The 9,427-nt window shown below is 51.7% G+C and overlaps 2 protein-coding genes across 5 annotated transcripts in view; one reads left to right on the forward strand and one right to left on the reverse strand.

Annotated features, from left to right (window-relative positions):
* Nucleotides 1-6,844, forward strand: part of ptpro (protein tyrosine phosphatase receptor type O) — a 24,039-nt gene extending 17,195 nt beyond the window's left edge. For both annotated transcript variants that reach the window (XM_024284390.2, XM_024284396.2), the window contains 9 exons: nucleotides 102-183; nucleotides 527-617; nucleotides 681-757; nucleotides 890-1,024; nucleotides 2,742-2,864; nucleotides 2,944-3,098; nucleotides 3,328-3,463; nucleotides 3,572-3,689; nucleotides 4,895-6,844. In XM_024284390.2, coding sequence (XP_024140158.1) covers nucleotides 102-183; nucleotides 527-617; nucleotides 681-757; nucleotides 890-1,024; nucleotides 2,742-2,864; nucleotides 2,944-3,098; nucleotides 3,328-3,463; nucleotides 3,572-3,676 — 904 coding nt within the window. In that variant the 3' untranslated portion in view covers nucleotides 3,677-3,689; nucleotides 4,895-6,844. The remainder of the gene's footprint in view (nucleotides 1-101; nucleotides 184-526; nucleotides 618-680; nucleotides 758-889; nucleotides 1,025-2,741; nucleotides 2,865-2,943; nucleotides 3,099-3,327; nucleotides 3,464-3,571; nucleotides 3,690-4,894) is intronic.
* Nucleotides 6,845-7,310: 466 nt separating this feature from the next.
* The window catches only part of eps8a (epidermal growth factor receptor pathway substrate 8a), a 21,331-nt gene continuing 19,214 nt past the window's right edge, over nucleotides 7,311-9,427 (reverse strand). For all 3 annotated transcript variants that reach the window (XM_024287500.2, XM_036210249.1, XM_024287508.2), the window contains one exon: nucleotides 7,311-8,780. In XM_024287500.2, coding sequence (XP_024143268.1) covers nucleotides 8,670-8,780 — 111 coding nt within the window. In that variant the 3' untranslated portion in view covers nucleotides 7,311-8,669. The remainder of the gene's footprint in view (nucleotides 8,781-9,427) is intronic.

The raw sequence follows: 9,427 nt of genomic DNA on the forward strand, positions 1-9,427 counted from the left end.
TCGGGTGTCGGGTGAACCGTAGGATAATGGTTCCTCTGTTAGAAGGATCTCCATCGTGCTGTAGATCCATCATGGCGGTCTCGTCTGTCTTCTGTCTGCAGCCCCGTCCAGCTGGACGACTTTGAGGCGTACTTCAAAGACATGGGCAAAGACTCCGCCTACAAGTTCTCGCTGCAGTTTGAGGTGAGACGTGTTTGGATCTCAGCTGTGATTGGACTGTTCCACTGATGCTCCTCCCACAAAGATTTCTGTTTACAGGCTCTGAGATCTCCTAAAGACTTTCAATCAACACGTCAGTTCTTCTGTTGCTTCTTAGCGTTATGATGTCATCAGTGATGTCATCACTGACGTCATCACTGATGGTCATGTGGTTTGATCTTGATGTCAAACGCTGTGACAGCAGACGTTTCTGTCCAGACGGTCACAGAAACCGGTTTGCTAGTTTGGTTCAGATCAGCTCGATCCACCACATAAGAACCGATGATCCACCTGATGCTGAGTCAGCGTGTTCTGACTGTCTCTGCAGGAGCTGAAGAGCGTGGGTCTGGACCTGAGCCACGACGCCGCAGACCTGCCGGTCAACCGTCCGAAGAACCGATACACCAACATCCTGCCCTGTGAGTTCTGCTCTGCAGCTGCAGCGTCTGAGTCTCCAGGATTCTGATCAGCTGTTTTCACAGATGACTTCAGCCGGGTGAAGCTGGTCTCCATGCACAACGATGAAGGAGCAGACTACATTAACGCCAACTACATCCCCGTGAGTACCTGGAGGCTCCGCCCCTCGCAGAAACAAAACTGTCTGGGTCATGTTCCAGAGCTGTCCTCAGCTGTCCAGCAGGTGGAGCTGTTGAGGCCTGCTGGCTCCTCAGTGACGCTGTCTGTTCTTCAGGGCTACAAACACGCCAAAGAGTACATCGCCACGCAGGGCCCGCTGCCCGAGACCCGCAACGACTTCTGGAGGATGGTCCTGCAGCAGAAGGCGCCCATCATCGTCATGCTGACGCAGTGCAACGAGCGGCGGCGGGTGAGAGGAGATGTTCATCACTGAACTAGAGGAGGCTCCGCCCCCTGGTGGTTCCCAACATCACTACACTAGAGGAGGCTCCGCCCCCTGGTGGTCGCTAATGTCACTGCACTAGAGGAGGCTCCGCCCCCTCTTGTGTTTCCCAACATCACTACACTAGAGGAGGCTCCGCCCCCTGGTGGTTCCCAACATCACTACACTAGAGGAGGCTCCGCCCCCTGGTGGTCGCTAATGTCACTGCACTAGAGGAGGCTCTGCCCCCTGGTGGTTCCCAACGTCACTGCACTAGAAGAGGCTCCGCCCCCTGGTGGTTCCCAACAACACTGCGCCAGAAGAGGCTCCACCCCCTGGTGGATGCTAATGTCACTGCACTAGAGGAGGCTCCGCCCCCTGGTGGTTGCTAACGTCACTGCACTAGAGGAGGCTCCGCCCCCTGGGGGTTGCTAACATCACTGCACTAGAAGAGGCTCCGCCCCCTGATGGATGCTAATGTCACTGCACTAGAGGAGGCTCCGCCCCCTGGTGGTTGCTAACATCACTGCAATAGAGGAGGCTCCGCCCCCTGGTGGTTGCTAACGTCACTGCACTAGAAGAGGCTCCGCCCCCTGGTGGTTCCCAACATCACTGCACTAGAGGAGGCTCCGCCCCCTGGTGGTTGCTAACATCACTGCACTAGAGGAGGCTCTGCCCCCTGGTGGTCGCTAATGTCTCTTCACCAGAGGAGGCTCCGCCCCCTGGTGGTGGCTAATGTCTCTGCACCAGAGGAGGCTCCGCCCCCTGGTGAAGAAGAATCTTTATTTCTATAGCACTTTTCACAAAACGGATCACAAAGTGCTTAACATAAGAACATAAAATCAGAAGACACAGGGAAATAAAACCAATAATCAGTAATAAAACAACTAAAAACACAGTAAAATACAGTAAAACATAATAAAACAAGGGCTAAGATCAACTAAAAGCTCTCCTGAATAAAAACGTCTTGACCTGGGATTTAAAACACTCAACGCAGTTGATCTGATGCAACGGCAGTGGGAGGGAGTTCCAGAGACGAGGAGCAAAAGCTTGGAAGGAGACATCTCCTCTCGTCTTAAAGCGGGTTTTAGGGATGGTTAAAAGATTCTGACTGGAAGACCTCAAGGATCGGGCCGAAGAGTACGGGGTTAAAAGGTCACAGATGTACGTCGGGGCTTGACCGTGCAAGGCTCTAAAAACTAAAAGTAACATTTTAAAATCAATTCTGAATTTGACAGGTAGCCAATGTAAAGCAGACAAAATCGGAGTGATGTGTGTCCGTTTACTGGTTCCTGTTAAAAGCCTTGCTGCAGAGTTCTGGACGAGCTGAAGACGGTTCAGGGAGCGTTTGTTAAAACAGGTAAAAAGAGAGTTACAATAATCTAAACGAGAGGAAATAAAAGCGTGAATAATAGTTTCCAGGTCAGACCGAGACAAGATACTTTTTAATACTTTTTAATGGTGGTTGCTAGTATCTCTGCAGTAGAGAAGGCTCCGCCCCCTGGTGGTTGCTAGTATCTCTGCACCAGAGGAGGCTCCGCCCCCTGGTGGTTGCTAGTATCTCTGCAGTAGAGGAGGCTCCGCCCCCTGGTGGTTGCTAGTATCTCTGCACCAGAGGAGGCTCCGCCCCCTGGAGGTTGCCAACATCACTGCTTTAGAGGAGGCTCCGCCCCCTGGTGGATGCTGACGCTCTGCGTCCTTGCAGGTGAAGTGCGATCACTACTGGCCGTTCACAGACGAGCCGGTGATGTACGGCGAGGTCGGCGTGGAGATGCTGTCCCAGAGCGAGTCCCAGGAGTGGATCACCCGCAAGTTCAGGCTGGAATATGTGAGTGTTCACCTGCAGGACGGCGCCGCCGCCGGAGGTAAACACTGCCCATAACTCCATCTGTCCCCCTCCCCCGCAGGCGGATGAGACGCAGGACGTCCTGCATCTGAACTACACCTCGTGGCCGGATCACGGCGTTCCCACTGTCAACGCCATCGAGAGCATCCTGCAGTTTGTGCACATCGTCCGGCAGCAGGCCAACCGGACCAAAGACCCCATCATCGTCCACTGCAGGTCAGAGACCTCCCGCCGCCGCCGCCATGAGTCAGGACTAAACGCCAAATGAACGTCCATGTTTAGTGGGGCTTTTATTTTGTTAAAATGATTTTATTCTGGAAAGATCGTGGAAACTGTTTAGAATGTATGAATATTTTCATCTAAAACATTTAATGTTCATGAAATGAGAAAACCAAATGCCGGTCCTCCAGAACCTTTGATCAGAACCGGCCCGTTTGTGTTTCAGCGCCGGGGTGGGCCGCACCGGGACCTTCATCGCTCTGGACCGCCTCATGCAGCACATGAGGGAGCACGAGTTCGTGGACATCCTGGGGATGGTGTCAGAGATGAGGTCCCACCGGCTGTCCATGGTCCAGACCGAGGTCAGAGGTTCAAACCCCACAAACCACTGCGCCACAGCCACACGCTGACGGGCTCTCTGTCCGTGCGTCCTCTCTGTCCGGGCCTCACTGGTGCTGTGTTGTGTTCAGGAGCAGTACGTCTTCATCCACCAGTGCGTCCTGCTCATGTGGCAGAAGAAGAAGCAACAGTCCATCACGTCCGACGTCATCTACGAGAACGCCAGCAAGACATAGCGGCGTGGGAGACGTGAGTCGCCGCCGCCAAACACAAAATCTTTAACGTAGAGTAACATTTCAGCCGTTAACACGATCATCAACAGATTCACAATCTGTTGATGATCGTGAAAAGTCGTAGTAAGAGTGTTAAAGGGTTAATAGACTACACTACCCAGAATACCTAGGGGCCTGAGAGCCAATGATTTGTCACAGAAGCTGATGTGAAGTTTTTCTTCATGTCTCCTCTGTTATCTGCACACAATGTAACAGGAAAAAAACTATCGACAACAACACTGAGTCGTTGTTTCTATGGCAACCACTCTCACCAATCAGGAGTGGGCTTGTTGGAAGGCCACGCCCCTACCACTGAAAACGGGCTACATGAAATCCGTTTAATGGTTTAAGCCACATGTTTCAAAGTCAAGGCCCGGGGGCCGGATCCGGCCCTCAGGGTAATTCTATCCCGATGTTATCTTGTTCTCATCTCTAACTTGTATAATTCTGACAAAATATATTTTTATGGAGAGTAAAATATTAAAGTTATTTAAGGTTTAAATTGATTTATTCTGGAATAATATTCCTGCATTTTATTATTCGGAATTATGTTAAAAAGTTACAGTTTTAAAGTTTTACAAATTAGCATTCTGCAGCTCTTTGGACTATTTTGGTAATTACTAAGATTTTTTTTAGGATATTTTGAAGTTTAGCTAATTTTTCACCTACATGCTAGCTGTTTTGGCTAACCTAAGTTTTTTCTTTTTGTTTTTAAGCTAATTTGGCATTTAGCTAATATTTTAGCGAGCTATCAGCTTCAGCGTTTTCAGCTATCAGCACTAGCATCTTCAGCAAATTCAGCTTCCAGCATTCACACCAGCATTATCGTAGGTAATCCTGTATCTCTAGCTCATAATTATGTTATAAAGTTACGGTTTAAAGTTCTAAAAATGTAGTTTTAGTGTTCCGTGAAGGTTCATCCTGTTCAACCTGTGACCTGTTTTTTGGATTTTGGTTCCTTGTTCGATTGAGTTTGACACTCCTGCTTTAAATGTTGGACATGGGGGCCAGCAGGCTCCGCCTACTTTTACTGAAGCATCTGATTGGTCAGTTTATAACTTGAGCTACAATAAAAATATGAATGAAGACCTATCAAGAAGATGTTAAAGTATCCAACGGTGATTCTGACCAATAGAGAACCACTGTACCGTCGGTCCGGTTCTGAGCTCTGCTGTCTCGCAGGTTGTGGACACCTCTGAGCTTCAGGCATCCATCCCGTGCAGAAGAGCCGCCTCGCCGTCAGCATCCACCTGTGAGACATCCACCGTCCAGACGTCCACGTGAAGCGACGTAAAGGCCGGAGGCGGAGCCTTCACTCACCGCCCCACACGCCCCCGTAACAGGACCATCCATGTCTGCACAACACCCACCCTCCTTCAGGAAGGGGCGGAGTCATCAGGACGGACTCAGCTCACTCTCAGGGCTCACCTCACTGAACATGACGCCACCTGCTGGGCTGGAGCTGCGATCTGAGGATGCAGGACGGAGACATCACGGTTCCAGCAGGAAGAGCTGGAATCCAAAACCTTCAGACCTGCTGGAGGATCCACGGGAGGTTCTGGTTCTGGATGGAATCTCGAAAGAGGTGAATGTCTCCAAACCAGAGGAAGAGAACCCAACACCTCCCGCTGCCATCGGTCCTCATGTGATGTGTTCAGAACCACACCAGAAGATCAGCGACTTGAATGTGGACCAAAGTTCTGAATCGCTGGTTTTGGAGGTCCCTGCTGGACCCGGAGGTCCCTGCTGGTCCATGAGGTCCCTGCTGGTTTAGGTGGGCCCTGCTGGTCCAGGAGGTCCCTGCTGGTCTGGAAAGCCCAACAAACCATCACGTCGCCCACTGATGGGGGTGGGGCTTCTCAAAAACCTCCCCCTCCCCCCTGTAAGATCAGGTCTGCTCGCCAACATCAGTACCGGACCGAGCCGTCCTACAGGCCCTGATAACCCAACATTTCCACGATCCATCCAGACCATCAGTGAACTTAACAGTCTAGGTTTGTTGAAGCAAAGGCTCCAAACGGACTCGTGCTAACACTAGCCCATGCTAGCGCAGACGACGCTGGAAGATGTTGTCCAACGCTCTGCAGGAACAAACCTGTAACATGACTTTTATTTTGAAAATCCCAATCTTGACTAATACATTCATCAGTATTGAGGTCAGACTGAACTGGAATTGGTTGCGTGAAGCTAACGGTTGGCTAACGGTTGGCTAACAGTCGAGAGCAAATGCAGCGAAACATCTCAACCGATCGACCGTCTTACATCTTCCTCTCTGGATTCTCCCACGAAAACATTCAGTCAAAAATGGCTGTTTTTCCAGAGGCAGCAAAGTATTAAATTCTAATGAAAATTCTATTGTGTTTTACCGCCACCTGGTGGAGAACTAAAGAACTACAGCATCTTTAGCATCAGTGGAACCTTGGACACTCTTACTGCGATTCCTCTCAACAGCCTGCAGGTTTGGAGGAAATGTTTCCTCACAGACGAGGTCTCACGGTGACGCCCAAACAGCCTCTAGCTCCTCCCATCAAACAGCCTCTGGCTCCTCCCATCACGGAACGATCATCATGTCTGATCTGAAACATCTTGTTTCGTGAAGATTGTAGTTGAATCTGCTCAAATCAGCTGGTTCCAGATCAGATCAGCTGGTTCCAGATCAGATCAGCTGGTTCCAGCTGAGGACACTCAGATGCTGGTTAGTCTCCCTCTGGTGGAGGATGGAGGAAGTGCAGAAACATTTCCTTTGAGTTTTAGATAAATGCTTCTAAGAAGCAAAGCTTTTATTTTGGAGGCGTGTTCGGCCTCTGACACCTACACGCCTCCTTCCGCTGCAGCTTGTTTTGGCGCCACCGTGTGTCTGTCGTTGTGGGCGTGGTCAAACGAGGGTTTTTGGTCCGGTCGGGCTCTGATCAAATGTACATAGGACTCTGCTTCAGACCTTCTGCTGTAAATGTGACTCAGGAGCGCCGCCGCCCGGCTCCTCGCCATGAACTCACTTCGATGTCGGTTGAACTCGTTGTCATTGGTGCCATTCTCGTGCGTTGTGTCACTCAGTTGGCGGTGCGGTCTCCGGATCGCCGCCTCACTCCGTTTTATTGTGTGTGTTGGAACAAATAAAGCGTTGCAGCTGAACTCTGACGTGACCATGAATCTCAGACTCCACAGCAGCAGCTCACCGGCGGCGGCGGCGGCGTGCGGAAGCGGACAGCCACACCTGAGCTGCAGCTTCTGCAGCAGCCTCCAGCAGCATGGGGGCAGAGGTATGATGGTGTGGGGGTGTTCTACAGACAGAAGGGGGAGGGGCTTGGTCAGCAGGTAAACAAGCTAAGGTCTGCATGTTTGGGGGAGGAGCTTCTGCCAGTCCTGTTGGTTCTACTGGACCGCCGTGGTTCCTGTGGGTTCTTCTTGGACCCGGTTTCTCCTGCATTGAAGTCTGTCAGGTTTTGCTCAGAGACACAGATCATTTCTGGACATTTTCTCTACATTTGGGTCGCCACGGTTCTGTCTGTTTGGGTTACAGCACCAACTGACCGATTCACAGATGATCCAAAGTTCTGACCAGAACCGGACCTGCAGAGAACAGGACACCACTCGGAGGTCTTTGCAAAACTTTTATTGCAGATGGATGTTTGTACATGAGAAGGCACATGGATCTACCGGGACGATCACGGTTCTGGTTCTAGCTGCGGTTCTACTCCTCGGAGCTGCAAGCACTTCCTGTATTCTAACAGACGATCAAGCATGAAGGAGAAATCGCTACAATCAATGCGTCAATCAGGAACCGGGAGTGTGTCACGTCCAGAACCGCCGCGGGTCTGCTGGGTTCTGTTTGTTCTGATCCGAACAGCGGTCTGTCGGCGCCCTCTACAGGACGGCGCAGAGAGAACCGCTGGTTTTAATTGGTCAACCTGCTGGACGTGTTCAGAACTGCAGTCTTTATTGGACTCCCGGTTCTGATCCAGTGTTTGCTTCAGAAAGTTTCTGCTCTTCAGAACAAACCTCTAGAACTGTGGCTCTGATGTTTTCTTCTCAGAACCTCATGTCTGCTGATCTCTCTTTTAGCACATCTGTGGACCAAAAGTTTGTGGTTCTGCTGGATTTCCTGAACCTGGACCCAAACCCGAACAGCAGAACTTTTCCTGGACCTTAAACACCACCAGCTCACTGAGTCCGCTCCACCTTCAGGTTCTGGAGCAGCAGAACTTCTGGTTTGGACTTCAATGATGAAGTGCCACCATCAGTGGATCAGAACCTTCTGAGTCCAACAGAACCAGTTCAGGATCCTCCATCAAGACGACCAATGACAGTTTTCCTGCCGGAGAGGGCGGAGCCTCTTTCAGCCCATCACAGAACTCAGTAAACCTGCTTGGTTTGATGAACGGGTCAGCACCCTGCCCCGAACAGATCCTGGTTCTGAACGGATCCGTTCCCAGAATCTATCTCAGGAACTTGTGCTTTAGTTTCATTCTCCATCAGAACAGAATGAGGTTCTAAGATCCTGAACAGAACCTTCTGATGTCTGTGGTGCCCCTCCAGGCCACCTTCTCGGTTCTGTAAAGTTCTAATGGGTTCCTACAGCAGCAGGTCCGTTTGCTCCGGTTCTCTTCTACAATCACATCGGATGAATGTTCCTGAGGAACTGAAACTATTCTGAATTACTCTGAGGGATCAAACCCTCGCCGGGTCAGAGGTCAGACGTCTGGCGATCAGAAAAATAAAAAACTTTCAACATCGTGACATTAATACTGCCGGGCTTTGGGGGATTCTCTGCAGAACCTCCAGAACCTCTGGAGGTTTGAAGGAAGCTTTTTTCCAGGTCAGAGGTCAGCGTGTTGCTATGGTGACGAGCTGAGGAGTTCCTGCCGGCGCCGCATGATCTCCACGAACTCGGCTCGGTCGGCCGCGGCCTGAGGATGGAGAGCGTTAGATGATGTGAGGGGGCGGAGCCTGATGGAGCTCAGTGGGCGCTGCCTTCGTCAAAAGACTCCACCCCCGAGTCGCAGGTGCTGGCTGCCAGTTTCTCCTGCCGCCTCCTCATGATCTCCTGCAGCTCAGAGCCTGAACTCTCCTGGAGGCGCAGAGGAAACAGAGGAGGAGGTTAGAGGAGGGAGCTGAGGAGCTGCTCTGGTCTGAGGAGACTTGCAGGAGGCGTCAGGAGCGACCCTGCAGGTGGGCGTGGCCTCGCTACAGGCCAGCTCTCAGTTTGGTTAGCTAACATTTAAAGCTGATGGGGCAGAGGTCCACCGTCTCCTCAGGTGCAGCTGAATACTAATACACATGCTAATGCTAACGCACGTGCTAATGCTAATGCTAACACTGTAGGAAGGTCCAAACTTCACTGTGTGCAGGAGCACAAACGGTGCTGGTCCCAGCCCGTGTTCATAGGCGGAGCCTGCAGGTGGGCGGAGCCTTCACTTTTATTTTGAAGGTCATGGTTCCTGAGAGTCTCCTCTAGACCAGCAGAACAAGCTGCCTCTCATGCAGCTCAGACCAGAAGATCTCACGGAGAAAATCTTCTGAGTCGGCATCTCGCAGAAGCAGCAACCAATTCGTGGCATAAGCTAGGTCAGAGGCCCCTGGCGCGCCAGGCCAGGGCGATTAGAGGCCCCCGCCGCGCCAGACCAGAGCGACCAGAGGCCCCCGCCGCGCCAGGCCAGGGCGACCAGAGGCCCCCGCTGCACCCGGCTAGAGGCCCCCGCTGCGCCAGGCCAGGGC

This window comes from Oryzias melastigma, linkage group LG23 (genome assembly GCF_002922805.2).
Source record: "Oryzias melastigma strain HK-1 linkage group LG23, ASM292280v2, whole genome shotgun sequence".
NCBI classification, from domain to species: domain Eukaryota; kingdom Metazoa; phylum Chordata; class Actinopteri; order Beloniformes; family Adrianichthyidae; genus Oryzias; species Oryzias melastigma.